Genomic DNA, 19,367 nt, shown 5'->3' on the forward strand with positions numbered 1-19,367 from the left:
TTCTAAAGAGGCTGAACAACTGGAGGCAGACAAGACTTGTAACCCAGTAATGGCATCATCAAAGTCTGAGTAGTGCCAGCATAACTTGCTTTGGTCTTCCTCTAAACTAGGGGCATTTAAGACTAAGCAATCAAATGGGTTTAATGACCATGACGGTAATACCGAACAGGGAATGAATCACTTTTAAGCATGGTATTCGAGTCACTCTAAGAGTGGTTAACCTTCGCCAATTTAAAATATTTGTCAGGTGAAGAAGCAAGTTGAGTCTTTCTTGAAATCCAAGTCCTGTGCATGTCAATGTCTTTTACTTGTCACTTGTCACTTGTCGAAGTCTGTCGCGTGTCAAGTCAAAATCTCCAAGGTCTTGTATGGTCTGTACCTTTCCCAGAGCTGGGGTGACAGGCACCAAAGCAAGAAGTCTCTTCTCCGGAAGACAGATTAAATCAGAACAAGGTTCAGAAGAATAGCAGGTTATCAGGCCTATTGAAATTTTGTCAGCTGGCAGATTTGAAAGAGACCTTTCAGGCAGAATTGATCTCATTGTTGTCATGTTTCCTCTACACAGAGCTTTGTAAATCCAATATTCATGAAATGAAATATTTGTTTCCCTGCATTTGTATTGCTTTATTAAGACTCTAGTCATGGAAGTATGAACTAACTAGGGACATCTTTTATGACTTGGCAAATCACGCCAAGTCATAAATGCTGTCAAATCCACAAGGACAATCAGAATAAACCAATGTCTCCAGCAACTTGAGATGAGAGAAGCTCGAGCACATCTCGAGTCAAACCTCCGCACTCCCCAGCTAAGCCTACTCTATAGTCAGCTCATCAGCAAAGCTAGTCCCCAATGAAGTCTAGCATCTATTTCCCAGAGAGTCCGCTGGCAGCTGCTCAAAGAATTCAATCCCCAGCAGAATCCAATTCTTTCAAAAATGGTCAATATCCAAAATTCCAGCAAATCATGTGAGTCCCGTCCTCAGCAAGGAACTCGCACTCCCTTTTTCTCTGCAAGAGACAAAGCAATTCTCAAGGAATCAATCTGAATCGATCAATCGATCCAAATCAATCAATCAATCCAGCAAGCGTATCAAAAAAAAAAAAAGTTCCCGCTTCTTCGGAGAGACAAAGTAATCTCCAAAGAAATCAATCCAAATCCATCTATCCAAATCAATCAATTCAAATTAATCAATCAAAGGCAGGAGAGTATCAATCTTTGCATAAGAATTTTACTCGATCAAATTTCCATTGCTTGTTACTGCGTGAGGGTTCCGCATAACAAAGCTTTCCCTTTTGATTAGTGCGTGAGGGTTCCGCATAACAAAGCTTTCCCTTTTGATTAGTGCGTGAGGGCTCCGTCTAATTAAAATTATCCCTTTTGTTACTGTGTGAAGGTTCCACATAACAGATTTCCACCTTTTGTTACTGTGTGAGGGTTCCACATAACAAATTTCCATTGCTTGTTACTGCGTGAGGGTTCTGCATAACAAAGCTTTCTCTTTTGATTAGTGCGTGAGGGTTCCACCTAATTAAAATTCTACCTTTTGTTACTGTGTGAGGGTTCCACATAACAAATTTTCATTGCTTGTTACCGCGTGAGGGTTCCGCATAACAAAGCTTTCCCTTTTGATTAGTGCGTGAGGGTTCCGCCTAATTAAATTCCCCCTTTTGTTACTGTGTGAGGGTTCCACATAACAAAATTTTCTTGCATGTTACTACGTGAGGGTTCCGCATGACAAAGCTTCCCTGTGGTTAGCGTGTGAAGGTTCCACCTAACCAAATATCCCGTTAGTGCGCGAAGGTCCCGCCTAACTAAAAATTCTTTTTTTTAGGGCGTGAAGGTTCCGCCTGATTATTCCAGCCTCATTTTCAGGGCGTGTGGGTTCCGCCTGATTGTTCAAAGTCCAAATTGCCATTCAATAAAAAAATCCAATCCCTTTTGTATCTTTTCATTTGAAATTTCAAGCCGATCAGAATGTGTTGTCTCTTCAGCTTTGGCATTCGTGCGACAAACGTCCTCTGCCAAAGAGGGGCATCTGTAGACACCCCATTTTGACAGGACCATTTTCCCCAAAATCGAATAAATTCTCGAAATCGAATAAAATCTCAATCCCAAAGTTGAGTCGAGATCCCGGAACCGAATCTCAAAATTTTTGAAAAATCAAACCTGAAAACCTTAAAAATGCCCATTTCCATATATTTTGGAAATCGTTTGAAAGCATGGGTAATCTCTGAACCCCGTTGGCATCCTTCGTTCAATTGCCCTGATCCTCTATCTCATTTTCGCAAAAATTTGAAAGAGTTACAAAATACCCCTGAGTTTTGGTATTGGCACCTCTCTATACAAATTTCTCAAGTGTGGATGATGCTAACTCGACCTCTCCTTGATATTTTACTTACTTACCTTGTCTCTTAGTGTTTAGACCGTGATTAAATGGGTACATTTTCGAATTAAATTTGTCAAAGGACAAGCTGAGTTTGTGTGATTATCAAAGCGAGGGTGAGATTGTTTCATTTGCAAATGGAAGGGGGTTGATTTAAACAAGGAAGGTGTGACAATACCAAACCCTTGTATTAAAAGGAGAAAGATATATTTGTCTTTTTTTTTTATTTACTTGGGGCAGCCCACTCAAGTGCAAAAGAAAGAAATAAAATACACTAGATGGGAGGCTGCCCATGAGGGAAAAGGGGGCATAATATATCATTTCCCATCTGCAGGAGGGCATTATTGGAAATCTCCATTGCTTCCTCTGCAAGCCACAAGCATAGGCCATTAGATCAAAGAGATGAGGTGTAGGGCTTAGATCAACTAGACACTCTAGGTTTCTAGGATAGAATTATGGCAAGAGGGATAAGGAATCAAAGGCCATAGGATCAAGAAAGGAAGGAAATGGATGGCTGAGATTAGAAGAGGGTGGCAACCCTAACTATAGAAATGGAAAATCTCGTAGGAACCAGGGAGGGGTTTTGCTATAAAAAAAAAAAGAGGAGAGAAACAGAGGAGGGAGAAAGACCAATCGAACTCCACCACCACCATCTCCATCACTCTCTCCACCTCCTACCTCCCCTTGCGGCCACCGTCAAATCCCATCAAAACCCACCTCACCTTCAAACCCATTTGTTTTTTATTTTTTTTTATTTGCAGCAACCACCATCCCCGTTGATTCCGGCGAGCTTTCCGGAATCCCACCACCAAAACCTCCGTTGGAATCTCCTACCACCAACCCTCCTTTGAGCTCCACCACCACATCCCACCGTAGCCATCCATTTTTATTTTTATTTTTTTTCCCTTCACATACCCGCCACCGACCAACCCCTCTTCTCCGGCAGAAACCCATCACCAACCATCTCTGTCACCGCCACCGACCACCATCCTCCACCATTTTTCTACCCCAAATCCCATCAAACCCTATCTCCTCTGTAAATCACCACCAAACCCACCTCATCTCTTCCCTGAAACCCTTTTCGCTTTGACTCGACCTCATCTCCGGCCATTGATTCCGGCCTCTTTCGCTTGCCACGACCACCATCGGCCTCCCTCAAAACCCCATTCTCGCCACATAATTTTTCTTCCCTACTCCAAATCAAAACCCTCTATTCAACACCCAACCCTATCCAAACCCTCTGCCATTTCATATAAAAAAAGAGAAAAAAAAAGAGAAGAACAACAGAGAGAGAGAGAGAGAGGGGTTTGGCGGAAAATCCGCCGGATCTCCGGCCCAACTCCACCTTCTCCGGCAAAATTGTGCTGGAATTTGGCCTCCTTCTTCACCAGCCATCTCTGTTACCCACATCCCCATTCCACCATCAAACCCTCTTCTCCTTTCACTACCAACCACCATTTCCTCCACTGATTTTCACCACCTCCATCTTCTTTGAACCCAACTCCAACCACATTTATTTTGTTTTCATGCCCTTTTATCCTTCTAAGTCAAAGAGATTAGGTTTGTGAAGTAGGGTGGAAATTGAAGTAGGGTTTGAGCTGCAGAGAGGCATAGAATTAGAGAAAGATACAAAGAGAGAATAGAGAGGGGATTGAGATGAGCTCAGTAGAGAGATGAGCAAAGAAGGAGGAGGGTCCGCTACCATTTTTTGTTGCTATCTCTTCGCTGGATCCAACCTTGCGACCCTCGCCATCCCACATTTTTAGGAAGAAGTCGAGCGAAGAAGAAGGTAACACATTCCTTTTCTTTATTTCTTCCTTCTATCTCAGTCCCTAGTTTGGCATATTGATCTTAATTTTTTATGGAATTTTGTTTCGATACTCATGCTAGTATGAGATTGATCATGAGTCCTAACTATCTGATCTACTGCTTATTTGATTTCCATATTAGATAAGTTTGGCTCTACAAAGGTTTTGTTCTTGGTATTTCTATAGATTCCAGGCCAAGTGATTGGTTTCTCAGTTTTCTTTGTGGGGTGTCATCGATCTTAAGATTCAAGTTATGAGGGTTTTGTTATTCCAGGATTTGTTCCACCTCTGTGTTTGTTAGTGGTAATAAGCCCTAGTTCAGTTTTATCTTGGTTTGCTACTGATAGAAATTGCATGAGAAAAAAGCATGTGTGTATGGAATCATATCCCAATTCTTGTTTACTCTGGTCTTTCAAATATTGGATAATCGAACAGAAGTACTTGAGCTGATTCTGAGCTTGATCTTGACTTTGTTTTCCCAATACTTTGAGTGTATTAGTTCTGGAATTTGGGTTTGGAGAGCTGGGAATATGTTGTATGTTGAATTTTGGCATTGCATTTTATCCATCATTTCTGTAAGTGCCTGCCTAAGGACTTGGATTATAATTTCTTCTGAATTTCGTCATTCATTTTCAAAAGTCTTCTTGGGGTTAAGGCGATGACGGAATGTTTCTTGAGCCATCCCTTCGCCCTTCATGTCTCTTTGCTTATCCCATCATTTCTCATGGGCTTAGGGATTTTCTCTTCTTAGAGGCCATCCTTTCTTACAGGACTCAGGGGTTCCTTCCTCTCCGAGATGATCATTTTCTACAGGGTTAGGGATTAATTTCTTTCCTTCTTCGGGTTCATCGTTTCACACGTTCCTTGGGATTCTCTTTGCATTTCGGGATCCCCATCAATTTTGGGAACATTGGTCGGGTTTAGGCGATGACGGACGGCAACCTCTTGAGCCAAAACCCTCTTTCAATCAAAAGGGATAAAAATACATAAAAATCAAATAACAAAAATCCAAAAAACACTCAAAAGTGTTTTTCGAAAAGCTGTTTCGAACTACGTTGGCTTGATCCCTTTCTACAAGGTACGTAGGCAGCTTGGGACCGTCATCCCAAGTTCAGTCAAACTTTTAAATAAAATCATTTAAACCCTTCAAAAAAAATAATTCAAGCATTTTCTAAAAAAAAAATCTTTCAAACCTTTCACACCCAAAATCAAAATGGGCAAGGATGAATGATTACCAGGTCACTCGGAGCCTTCCTTTCATTTCATTTCCGACTTCGATCGTGGTTTTCCGGTTTTATCGATTTTCCGACGTTTTATCGGGGTTTGGGACGGGCGATGACGTAGCGTGGCCCCTTCACAGGGATTGTTCTCGCTGAGCCCAACGATAGGCTATGACGATCGTGAGACTCATCCGATCTTTAGCGGATCAGGATCGCTGAGCTTGATTCATTAGAATCGTTCCCTGAGCCTATCGTATGTTCCCTTTTCTTTTTTCCTGGTATTCTTGGTCCTCATGTACCGTTGATTTTCTGATTCATTTCTTTACCTGTATCTTTTAGCTCATTGTGTGTTTATCTTTGACTTCTTATGTGCTATTATTAGCTTGCTTACTTTTCTAGCATGAGATTGATTATTATTTTCTTAGCATTATCTCTTACATAGGTTCGCATGCTAGTGTGTTTATTCTATTGCTTTGGTAGTTTACTACTGTGCTTATTTGTCCTCTCACCTGCTTAGTTGTAGCATTTATTCATCTTATCTTGATTATCTGCTTAGCTGTAGCTATGCGTGCGGATGTTACTGCTTTCCTAGATGTGATGGGTTAGGATTAGATGCGGTGAGTTAGGATTTGGATGTTTATTTTCTTTTGCCCATCACCGGGTCATGCATGCTTAGATAGACGTTTTCTCGGGGATGCTCGTTCCCATTTCACATGATTTTAGCCCAAAACTCCTCAAAATTAATTAAAAATGGCATAAGAGACCATGTGCTTGCACTTGGGCGAATTGGGGGCGCTTAACACCTTCCACATTCATCATTAGGCACGGACTTTTGTATCTCTGGTTATCCGTTGCAACAGAGTATTTCATGGGATCCAGGGCCTACTTCTTTGGATGGCGACTCTTCTTTGTTATAGGTACATCTTGGTTCCGGGCTAGTCCTTGAATCGAGAGGTATCTCATTTATATCACCACCCATGCTTTGAGTGGCACCATTTCGAGAGTTCCTTGGTAGAGCTCTCCTTCACATTGTGGAGATCTTAGAGGACAGGCATGGGGATCTCGTGTCCCTCGCCCCGCCGTCCTCGGGATCGGGGTCCACAGTTGTATGTTATCACCCACCTTAGTTTATTCATGAGGTCTTGCATATGCATCTAGTTGCTTTGAACCGATGCAAAAGGGGTTTCAATTATGTGTTTTAGATTACAGTTCTAGAGGCATCTTTTCATCATTTTGATAAAATTAGATGTTCTAGGGGTAATTTTTAATTGTGTTTCACAAGCAACTATGAGATAAAGTTTTGCACCCCAAACAAACATGTTTGAAATTCTTCAATATGAGGCCGAATATCACAGAGTATCGAGGTGTGGAAGTAAAACCATGTTGAGCTTCTTCGATGAAAATTGAGTCTTGCACCTTCAAATGAAACTCCTCTAATTACTTCGTTGTTGAAAACCCAAATTCTCATGAGGCATCTAATCCTCTTGTAGGATATCTTGTTCTTCTATGGTTTCATGTCATGGTGTTGTAGACAACGGATGAAAGTTTTGTCTAGCCCTTCCCTTGCGTCATCAGTGCAACATGTGCGGTCGTGGTAGATGCTCAAATTCCGTTTAGACCTTTTGCAAGTAAGCTTGCTTGACAAAGCATTTTAACCCCTTTCTTTTCCAAGTCCCCTTCTCACCTTAGGATTTTCCATAGAGCTTAGAGGTTCCATCTTCTCTGGTTTTATCACTTTCTTTCGGGTTTTGGGTTTATTCCTCTCTTCTCTTTCGGGTTCATTCTTCACATTCCTCGAGATCCTTTTCAAGTTTCGGGATTCCATCAATCATGGGAACACTTTGTTGGGCTTAAGCAAGGACGAACGGCGACCTCCTGAGCCAGATCCCTTATTCAATCAAAAGGGATAAAAACATAAAAAATATAAAACAACAAAAATCCAAAAACAGTTAAAAAACTTAAAAAACACAACATTTTTCGAAAAGCTGTTCCGAACGATGTTGGCTTGATCCTCTTCCACGCGGTACGTAGGCAGCTTGGGATCCTTATCCCAAGCCCAGTCAAACCTTTCAAAATAAACATGTTCAAATCATTCAAAAACACAGAAAGCTTCCAAGTAAAACTTCGCAAACTATTTTCGAAAAGATCTTTCTTTAGAATTAGGAGTCTGTCCTAGATGTTTGGGGTGTCTTAGAGTTAGGAGCCTGTCCTGGATGTTTTGATTGTTTTGTATGTGTTTGCTTGAGTGTATAGGAGTCTGTCCTAGCTAGGGGTATGTCCTCGCCTCTGTCCGGTCAGTTGGCGATCTGCATTGCCAACTGATGACTAGAAGATGATGCGTTAGATAGACCATATCTTCGTTACGGACACAGCGTAGCTACACATAGGATGTAGGAACCACCTGCATTAGTTTAGGGTTAACTTGCATTTAGTTAGGGCATATAGGGAGCCCTAAAAGTCAAAACCCATTTGAACCTAAATAACCGCAAAAGAAGTTGTTAACAACTAGTCGAGTCTAGTTGATCAAGTCTAGGATAGCTGTCCTAGATGTGTTAGGCATCATAATTTAGAGTAGGTGTGCGAGAACTACGTGACCTTGATTCCTCTAAGAGGCGGGGATACGTAGGCGGCTTCGGATGAACATCAAATCATCCAAAGATTCGGGCCTGAAAAATAATTAGAGTCTTAGGGTTTGTTGGTAGTATTTTAGGGTTTATGTTTGTGGTCATCACTCTTTCTTGCATAAGACCATGACAGAGTATTTTCTTTTAGACTGTGGTTATTTCCTTATTTAATTACACACATGCTTAGCTGTAGCACATACCTGTTTACTTATCTCTTGATCACATGCTTAGTTGTAGCTCTTTTACTGCTTTTCCTGCTCATCTTGTCTCATCATTATCTGTTCTTATCTGCTATATCCTGCTTAGCTGTAACCGTGCATACGTATGTTTATCGCTTACTTAGATGTAATGAGTTAGGATTAGATGTGATAAGTTAGGACTTGGATGTTTTCTTTTCTTTTACCCATCCTTGGGTCATGCATGCTTAGATAGACGTCTTCTCGGGAATATCTGTTTCCATTTCATATGATTTTCACCCAAAACTCTTCAAAGTTAATAAAAATGGCATAAGAGACCGAGTGCTTGCACTCGGACGGGTGGGGGTGCTCTTCGGACCTTCCTCTTTCGTCACTAGGCACGGACCTTTGTTTTCTCTGGTTTTCCGTTGCGACAAAAGAATCTTTTGGGTTCCAGGGCCGACTTCCCTGGATGGCAACTGTTTCTTTGTTTCAGGTACGTCTTGGTTCCTTGCTAGTATCCGAATCAAGAGGTATCTCATATACATTGCCACTCATGCTGTGGGGCATTCTTTTGAGAGTTCCTTGGTAGAGCTCTCCTTCACATGTGGAGATCTTAGAGGCTGTTGGGGGCTCGTCCCTCGCCGTCCTCTGGATCGGGGTCCACAAAATCTGGATTTGCAAGTGGAAAATTTGTACCATAATAGTATGTCCGAAATCATTTCAAAATAGTACAATATTCTCTCTATTATAGAGAGAAATATGACTATTGGAAGAGAAATAAAAGCCCATTAAGAGATAAAATGTTTCTCTCCCAATAATCAAACGGCCCACATTTAATAGGTGTCATTAGCAAAAAAATATTTAGAGAAATAAAACAGTTTAGGAATTGATTAAAAAAGCCAAAAAGTTTTTGCACCAAAAAGCTTTTTTTAATTTATTGAAACCCTGACCCGGGCCATGGCCACGGCTCAGCACATGTTTGAGTATATATGAACTTGAGTTTATATAAAACTGGGTCACCCAACAAATTCCAATGCCTCCTGAAAGGCTTAAGCCTTTCCTCCAAGTCCACCTATTATATGGGTGAGAAACTTTCTCAAAAGTTCCAGTGTAGGACCAAATGTTTTGCATTGTAGTTGAGAGCCCTCTCCAAACACCCTAAGGTCCTGGGTTCAAGTCCCCGTAAGCCACAAAACTAAAGATCTTTGAAAACAAAAGTGGTCTTTCAAACTTTGAATATTCCCTCCAAATTTTAAAGTCAAACAAAAGTAGCTTTTTGCTTTAAAATTTCTAACACCTGTAAAGGTGGTATGATAAATTATAGGGAAATGATTTCACCACAAACATGCCTTGGCATACGCGCTCATTTATCTTGTCTTTTAGTATTTAAAGAGCTGTAAAAGGGTTATTACAGTTCCCATAAAGCACTTACGAGACAATTAAATACTAAAAGACGCGCATGTATCAAATCATGGTTATGCTGAAATAGTACAATCATGTTGGGAAAGTTGCCTTGTTCCCAGCATACCAAACGGTGGGAAAGACATTAGGAAAGTGAGTTTGGGTTTTCTTAAAACCCATGGCTCTTATTGCTTAGTTTAGCTAGGCTAGCTAGCTTATGCTATTTTGGAGTGATGCCAAAATAGGAAGAGTGAAAAAATTATTTAGGCTTTTCTCTCTCGGTGCAGCTAGTGTTTTTTTTTTAGGCTCTTTGTGTGTGAGGCTGCAAAGAGGACAAGAGTGAGGGGAGAGAGAGAGAAGGAAAGAAAATGAGAGAAAGAGAGAAGAAGAAAGAGGACGTGGGTTTCTTCTTGGGGTTCCTTCTCGGGGTTTTCTCTTGTAGTTTTTCTTGGGTTTTCTCGTGTGTATCTCTCAGGTTACTCTTGTACAGTCTTGGTTTGAGAGAAGCAAGGAAAGGGTTTTGTGTTAAATCCATTTTAATCCTTGTATATTGTTTTTCCTCAATGGAAGATCGTGTTTCTCACCCGTGGAGTAGGCTTTGCCGAACCACGTAAAATCTTGGTGTTCATCTTGTGGCTTGTTTGTTTATTTTTCTTTCCGTTTAATTTGTGCACAATCGAATCGAATTTCTCTGGTGGATTTTCTCAACAAAACACGTACTTGCCATCCCACCCTTGATATTTGATCGAACAGCAGCTCTCTTTTTGAGAAGCTGCTGTTCGATCAAATATCAAGGGTGAAACCTTTGACATTCTACCTTTACGTGGTTGTACGCCATTTCACAATGTAATTTCTCTGTATAAGAACACTTCAATACACGTGGCAAGAGTTCATAATGTACTAGTCATTGTGTGCTTCTGGCCCATTTAATAAAGCCCTCACATTGGCCTCCTAGAGGACTGACCAATCCTTACCACAAATGGCGGAAATCAAATCTTTGTTCACCACCTAATTCAAACTAGTGGGACCCACCTAAGTCAAGTCTATTTTCTAGTCTTCTAGAAAGATTCATTTTGCTTGTCTATTCGTATCTTGTTTTCTAGTTCAAATTGCTTTTTTTAGGGAAATGTTATCAGATCTACTGTATTTTGATGAGGGCACTCCTCACTTTACTAAAAGTACAGTATGACCCGGACCATAGGATGATCCAAACCGTCCATTAGATGGGCCACAGCCTAAATAGGTTGTGCCCCAAAAATCATTCCCACAGGTTGATCCTAACCCTCCGATCTGAATGATAGAGGGTTGATCCTAACCATCTATCGGATGATCCTAACTTCTGATTTTTTTTGGGTAGTTGGACTTACGGAAATTTATTTCATTAAAGGGGTGAAAGGCTGGTGTGTTACTTACTCAATATGGATTAAAGAAAAGAAAAATCAGTGAAAAAGTCTCTTACGCTCTATCTCTGTTTTGTATTTTCTGTTCTTAAATTCTACAATTTAACCCCCAATTTCAACAGAGCCTTAATCTTTCTTTGTCTTGTAATTTTTGGTCTTAAATTCTACAATTTTACGCCCAATTTCAACGGAGCCTTAAGGTGACCGACTAAAGAAACCAAAACAAAGTGGTCATTGGATAAATTGCAGAAAGCAGGGTTGAAATACACTTAGAAATTTTTGGAGTCGAGTCGTGATTGGAGACTTCCAATTAAACGGTACCCAGAATTTTACTCCACGTATTATTAATGTTGAACAACAATTGGATTACCCTCAACTCCACGCTACTCACAAGCCTCAAGTCTTAATCTCTCTACCTCATTTGCTACTATACATTTAACTCTTCCAAAAAGGCAGCAACATTTTTTTAAGGAAAATTTGAAAACTGAGCTATAATGCATTTAAAAAATGGAGTACCCCTCAACTCCGCACTACTCTCAAGCCTCAAGTCTTAATACGTCTCCCTCATATGTCACTATAGATTAACTCTTCAGAAAAGGCGGCCAAAATTTTCCGCGGAAAATTTGAAAACTACTCTCAAGCCTCAAGTCTTAATACCTCTCCCTCATATGTCACTATAGATTAACTCTTCAGAAAAGGCGGCCAAAATTTAAGGTTTTTGCGGCTGGTCTGTTGCATGTCAAACTAGCCACCTCGTGAATAGAGACAAAAGATGTTGTCTTCATTAACGAGGTGGCTGGTCTGATGTGTGATGGAAAAATCCGATCTTGCTGATGGTGCCGGAATCCAGGTCTGTGATCGTGCGGTGGGTAGAGAGCCTCCATCCAGTATCTACAATCACAAACAAAATTGGTCAGGGGGTCCGAGGTGGGTCCCGGACGACCACTTCGACACCCAAGACAGATTCCAGCTCAATCGCATAAATGAACAACAAGATTAATGGAGGGGGTGACCAGGTTACCAGAATCAAACATAGGCTATTTCTGTTATTGGGGTGGTCGAGTTGGCTATGGGATCTAGGGAGAGGGGGTAGCAGGCGTCCAGCACCCTTTTTCCGCACCTCTTTTGGATATGGTGACTTTAGTGGGCAATTAAAGCTCGTCTTTAATGGTTTCCTCTTGTCTGGCTTAGGTTTTTCTTTTTTCCCTAACCAGAAAGATCGGATCCCCTTTTTTAGGAGGCTTGATCAAGTATTTATCCTTTTTCTTTGCATGTGAATCTTCTCGGTTGTGTGCCACGTGGATTTTTTTAATCATTTTGGGGAAAAGGCTTTCTTCCTCGGATTGGCTGGTAATCTGGTGGCAGCAGAGTATCAGCGGCGTGCATGGCTTGCTAAACTTGCGTATAATCCTCCCCATAATCGTGATGATGAGTGATTATGGCCGAGATTTTAGCGATAAGAAGATGACACGTGGCGGAATCCTGTGGATATGTCGTGTTTAACACCCTTTGCGATGGCAGGCGATCATGGCTAAGATCTTGATGCTAGGAGAGTGACACGTGGTGGAATCCTACGGCCATGCCCCATTTAATACTCATCATTTGCTAGGGAGTTTATATCAAATTATAAAGGGAAAAATACACTTAGACCCCTGTGGTTTCTGACACATTCAACTTAACCCCTAATGTTTAAAAAGTTACAAATAGACCCCCTGTGGTTTCAATTTGTGTAAGGTAGACCCCCTCAGTTGACGGTTCGTCCACAGATTGAAGGATTAGGATGATCCTATGGAGTTGATTTTGTGCACCCTATCTATGTTAGGGACGATCAAATGAACGCTTTGGATCATCCAAACAATGTGGACCCACTGTGTTTTTGGAAGTGTTTGGATTCGGGCCCACACTACCAAAAACACAATGGGTTCACATTGTTTGGATGATCCAAAGCGTTCATGATGGGCTCTGACATAGATAGGGTGTGCCCAAAAAATTAGCTCCATAGGATCATCCTAACCCTTCAATCTGTGGACGAACCGTCAACTGAGGGGGTGGTCTACCTTACACAAATTGAAACCACAGGGGGTCTATTTGTAACTTTTTAAACATTAGGGGTTAAGTTGAATGTGTCAGAAACCACAAGGGGGTCTAAGTGTATTTTTCCCAATTATAAAATGTGGGTTTCAGTTGCAGTATTCTTGATTGCATGGTACGTATACATGGATGGCCAGGAAATGGAGCAAGGGACATTTCCCTTTGCCTCCAGGCCCACGAGGGTTGCCCTTGATTCCCTTTCTAGAAGAGGAACTCCATTGTCACGTGGAAAAATTGGCCAAGATATATGGCCCTATTGTCACGTGGAAAAATTGGCCAAGATATATGGCCCTATCCACGCTACTCACAAGCCTCAAGTCTTAATATGTCTCCCTCAGCTCATATGTCACTATAGATTAACTATTCAGAAAGGGCGGCCAAAATTTTCCACGGAAAATTTGAAAACCTACAACTGAGCTATAATGCATTCTAAAAAGGGATTTGCTAAGGTCCATCGCAAAAGGGTTTTCGCGGCTGGTCTGTTGCATCTCAGGCCAGCCACCTCGTGAATGGAGACAAAAGTTGTTGTCTTCATTAACGAGGTGGCTGGTCTAATGTGCGACAGACCAGCCGCGAAATCCCTTTTGTGATGGACGCTAGCAATTCCCTTCTAAAAAAGATCATAATTTGTTTCCCTGATATTTGTTACTATATATTTGGACTCATGTTACACTCAATTCCACACCGCCTTCCTTCCAACGTTACCACAAAGGAAAGATGGCAGAATCCGATCTTGCTAGGGAGTTTATATCAAATTATAAAACATGGGTTTCCATTGCAGCATTCTTGATTGCATGGTACGTATGGATGGCCAGGAAATGGAGCAAGGGACATTTCCCTTTGCCTCCAGGCCCACGAGGGTTGCCCTTGATTGGATTCCTCCCCTTTCTCGAGAAGGAACTCCATTGCCAATTTGAAAAATTGACCAAGATATATGGCCCTATCATGAGTGTCCGACTGTTGAACAAGAATGTCATCGTGGTTAGCTCCCCAGAGTTAGCAAGAGAGGTTTTGAGAGATCAGGACCCTGTTTTTGCCAACCGCGACGTGACGGTCGCGGTGCTTGCAATGAATTACGGCGGGATCAACATTGGGTTTGCACCCAATGGGCCCCACCTGCGCCTAGTGCGCAGGATTTGTAGCCGGGAGTTGATGAGCAACAAAGGGCTTGATAGTTTCTACCCATTAAGGCGAAGGGAGCTTCGTAAGGTGGTGAGGGATGTGTATTCAAAGATCAACACCCCAATTGACCTCTCGGAGACCACGTTTCAAGTGGTGTTGAACTTGCTTATTAGCACGTTTTGGGGTGCAACGTTGGATGGAGAAGGAAGGCGTACTCTCGCTAAAGAGTTTCGGCAATGGACCAATGAAGCTATGGAACTAGCAACAAGGTTCAATGTTTCTGATCTTTTTCCTATTCTTGCCAGGTTTGACATTCAGAGGATCGTTCGAGAAATGACTAAGTTGTCAAATTATATAGACAAGATTTATGAATCCATCATCGATCGACGGAGGAAGATGGATAGGGAAGAAGGAGGTGATGAAAAGAAGAAAGAAGGCAAGGATTTCATGCAATTGCTTTTGCAGTTGACAGAGGATGAAGACAGGAAAGCTCCTCTCACTGTAGATATCATGAAGGCAATGATACAGGTACTCTCTCTCTCTCTCTCTCTCTCTCTCTCTCTCTCTCTCTCTCTCTCTCTCTCTCTCTCTATATATATATATATATATATATATATATATATATATATATATATATATATATATATATATATATAGGGGAAAGTGATTGTGAGCGGCCCCTCATATAAGCTTATATGAGGTGACCGCTTATATGAGGTGAAAGAAGGGAAAATGGGCGGGTATAAATTTGCCCACTTACCCGTCCATTTTCCCCCTCTTTCACCTCCACAGTACGAAGGGTTGGCATGATTCTATGGAGCTGATTTTTTGGGCACCCCTTATCTACGTCAAGGCCTATCAAATGACCGGCTCGGATCACCCCAAAAATGTGGGCCCACCATGTTTTTAGCGGTCACCTCATATAAGCTTATATGAGGGGCCACTCACAATCACTTTCCCCATATATATATATATCGGATGTGTGCGCCGCGCTACAAAATCAATCTTACATCATTTCTTTTATGGGTATTTGATGCAGTATAAATGATTAAATAACACCAACTTTAAGACATTAAGCTTTCGGAGTAATTGGGTGTTTCACAGTCATTCCCTCATGGCAGGTTTTGGGTTCAAAACCCAACAACTCTTTGATATTAAAGAGAAATTAAAAGATGAATGGGCGTATAAACACCTAAAGGTGGTACGATGGAAGTACCACCCTCGATATTTGATCCAACAGCAGCATCTTAAAAAATATCAAGGGTGGGATGATGAGTAAGTGTTTAAACGCCCATACCTCATATAATTTCTTCGATGCTCTAGGACAAGATGTCCCTCTCCGAGGCTGCCTGTTGTCCTAGCCGAGTGGCCTCGTTGTGATGGTGACGCTAAGTGTAGTCATCGTATTAGAGCTCAACTTTTTTTACCCCCAACATAAATCAAAGTTTTGCTGGGTTGTAACAGTTGCAATTCTCGTATTGATCCTAGTTACACAAATAGCAATTGAATCCTTTCTCTCTCATCACAATACATTGATTGTTGTATGTAACAAACTTGTTAACAGGACCTTTTGATTGGTGGAACCGACACGACTTCAACAATGGTAGCATGGTCAATAGGTGAGTTGCTTAAGCATCCTGACATGATGAGAAAGGTTCAGGAGGAATTAGAACAAGTTGTTGGAAAGAATAACATAGTGGAGGAGTCTCATTTGCATGAACTCCACTACTTGGATGCAGTCATGAAGGAAACCCACCGCTTGCACCCTGCGATCCCTTTCTTAGTCCCCCGAAGCCCAAGCAAAACGAGTGTCGTGGGTGGATATATAGTCCCCAAGGGCTCCAAAGTCTTAGTCAATGTATGGGTTATACACAGAGACCCCAAGATATGGAAAGATCCTTTAGTATTCAAACCAGAGAGGTTCTTAACTGAAGAATTCAAAAAATGTGACATTAGAGGCACGGATCATCGTTTTATACCATTTGGATCGGGGAGAAGGACGTGTATAGGACTCCCCTTGGCGGAGAGAATGTACCCTTACTTATTAGCTTCTCTCGTTCATTCGTTTGATTGGAGGTGGCCAGAGGGGACAAACTATGAATTTGAAGATAAGTTTGGGATTGTTACTAGGCAGGCAGTGCCACTGGTTGCCATTCCAACTCCAAGGCTATCCAACCCGAAGCTCTATACTTAACATTGTTGGCACACCCTCTGCTTCTATTTCACTATGCATGGGACTTATTCACATTAGTGTTGCTTATTGTTTTTAGTAAATCTCTATTCGGGTAATTAATCTTGTAACCGTGGTGTGTATGTTGTTCTTCGTTGCACTGTGGTGCAGTTGCCTTAGTTGTTGTTGCTTCCTGTCTCGTTTCTTTTCAATAAAGTTTTACCAAAGCACCTCTAGTGTGAGAGGTTTGATTTTAAATAAAGTTTTACCAAAGCCTTTTTACAGAGGTTAAAGGGAAGTATTTACATTGTTACACGCATGTAAACACCTAAATTTTTTTTTTTTTAATCTTTAATTAACAAATTTAAAAAAATCATACACACCCAATGATTATCATTTAATAAATCTATTTCTTTCTTCTTTTAACCAATCACTCTTAAAATTTAATTCAAAAACTTTCTTTATTACTTTTTTAACTCCCCTTTATTGTTTCACCTCTTTTAGTAACTAACATATCTCCCTCCATCTCTATCCAAAAGTAAGCCACCCAAAAATCATAAAAAAATAAAGTTTCCCTTGATTGTTTCACAAACGTTGCACTCTCTTCTCTTTCCACAAAAAGACAAAATCTCTCTCCTTTAAGGATCCCATCAAATCTCTCTCTCTCTCTCTCTCTCTCTCTCCAAAAAGAGATCTCAAAAAATCTAAAATTGGCATACTTCACAAAATTTCACCTCTCTCCCGTCTCTTTTTGTACCACTAGTAAAAATGCACGTGCATACATAATCAAAATAATCAGTTGATCAGTTGCTACCATGAACTTAAAAAGATGAATACATGACGGATAACTGGATGAGGAATAAAAAAGTTCGGATGTTACGAACTAATTAAACATCAAAGTGAGAATCGTTAGGTTGTATTTAGATAGGAAAAAGGGTATAACATTTTGACATTCGAATAGTAGGCAAATTCATCCAGAAAATTTGGATGATCGCATGATTGATACATGACATGTTCAATAAATTCTAAAAATAAATTCAGTCATTTCACATCAAGCTTTTGTAAGAAATTCTTCACATGTCAGTGTGAGACCCGATCCCGCGAGAGAAGAATGGCCAGCAAGCCGCCACACACTCTGTTGGTCTCTCGTACCCACGCGGTTGACGCGTGCCTTTTATCATTGATTTAATTTGTCCTTTCTGTGAACTTGGGATGACTAAAGCAATCCAAACTTCAAGCAAAAGAGAATGACATAGTCGCCACCTAGATGAGAGATCTAGATTCGTTACTTGATTACGATAATGAAAGGTATGGAGAGTTACCACCACAAGCACCATTCTTGCCGAATAATCCAGTCTTCAATTCCAAAATTTAACTCTCTTGAATTACTTTTAAATAGCTCATTTAACTCTTTTTTAATATGCGAACTATGTGACATGCATCCTAAAATCTAATTTCAATGTATTCCCTAATATGTGTCTTGATTTTCTTAATTTGTTTGGATTCAATTTAAGTGAATGTTCTCCTAAAATTCTAATTTGAGGAAAATCCTATATATTTAGTTAATTTAGTTAAGAATTTAGAAAAAACTAATATACAAAACCTCACCATTTGTGGTGCGCCGACTCGTGTTTGGTATGCCATTCAAGACATCCAAAGCTGCCTACGTATCCAAGCCTCACTGGAATCAAAGTCGATCGTAGTTCGGTGCCTAAACTAAGCTATATGTCTAAGACATCTAGGACACCAATCTAGACCGGACTAACTGTTTCAACAGTTTAAGGGAATTCATTTAATTTAAGTTGAGTAGCTTTTATTATCCTAGGACTTTATCTAAGATGTTATATGATCCTATCTAAGTGCAAGACATCCCTTAGACTAATGCAGGTGGACCTATATCCTAGGTAACTAAATTTGTCCTATGAAAAAAAGGGGTAACTAGTAGAACTAGATCTATGACTCAATTGCTAATAATAGCAATCGGTAGTGATGAGGCTGAACTCCCTAACTCTAGGATATCCTAAGACCTAGAACACGACATGACATAATTATTCTTAAAGGAGACTTTAAAGGTTCTTACGATTGAGACCGCAATCCAACGGTTCCGAAAGACATGAGGTAAATTGATTCAATTTGTTGAAGTTAATGATTTTCAGTTCTTTAAAGGTTTCCGACTCCTAAAATCTAAGGAATACCAATGGCTCTAATATTGGTAAGTTTCTGCCTTGAGTTGCATCCATGGAAGGGAATCGTGCTTTCCACCCTTGAATAATTTAGCACGTAAGTTATATTATGTTATTGCCTGACATATTTCTGAGAATTTCCGTGGACAATGGACCTCGGAGCCAATAACATACTATAATTTAAATGCGCAAATCATAAAGTATTGATCGCAATTAGGATACGATTATGAATGCAATCTTGGCAATTAAACTATCTTATCCAGGCCATTTTACAAAGGAAATCTATGACCCCTGAGGTTTCTATTTCAACGGCTTAAGGAATGAATACATGATATAAAATCAATATTTGCTGGAAGTTTTTATGATGTTTATGATTAATTTCGATTTTTAAAAGATTTTATCAATTTCAAACCAAGTGGGTGATTTTACAAAGCAAACCATTGCAGACGAACTCCAAACAAGTTGAAATTTATACGGTAACATTATATGAACGAATATATCTTATTGAGAAAATTTCATTGATTCTTATGATAATTTGCTATTAATGTCTGATTTAATAATATTGAGACCAGATTATTTGAATTACAAAGAAACCTTTAGTAATAGAACTTCAAATCAATTATAATTTTGATAGTAACAAGGAATGAATGAATATAGCCTACTGTGAAAGTTTCATGAATTTTGAATACGATTTATTATAAAGTTTCAATTTTTAAAGATTCAAGTTAGATTATGGATTTACATTGTATCTTATAATAGATCTAGTCCAAATAATCTCACCTTGT

General features: G+C 40.3%; 1 protein-coding gene across 1 annotated transcript; it reads left to right on the forward strand.

The window, feature by feature from the left end:
- Positions 1-13,801: 13,801 nt before the first annotated feature.
- LOC143857216 (carnosic acid synthase-like) lies at positions 13,802-16,683 on the forward strand. Its single transcript, XM_077367633.1, has 2 exons — positions 13,802-14,757; positions 15,794-16,683. Exons 1-2 carry the CDS (start codon positions 13,825-13,827, stop codon positions 16,421-16,423), a joined length of 1,563 nt encoding a protein of 520 aa, XP_077223748.1. The 5' UTR covers positions 13,802-13,824; the 3' UTR covers positions 16,424-16,683.
- Positions 16,684-19,367: the final 2,684 nt, after the last annotated feature.

Source organism: Tasmannia lanceolata, unplaced genomic scaffold (assembly GCF_043159265.1).
Source record: "Tasmannia lanceolata isolate RefF3 unplaced genomic scaffold, GAP_Taslan_0.1 ptg000024l, whole genome shotgun sequence".
NCBI classification, from domain to species: Eukaryota; Viridiplantae; Streptophyta; class Magnoliopsida; order Canellales; family Winteraceae; genus Tasmannia; species Tasmannia lanceolata.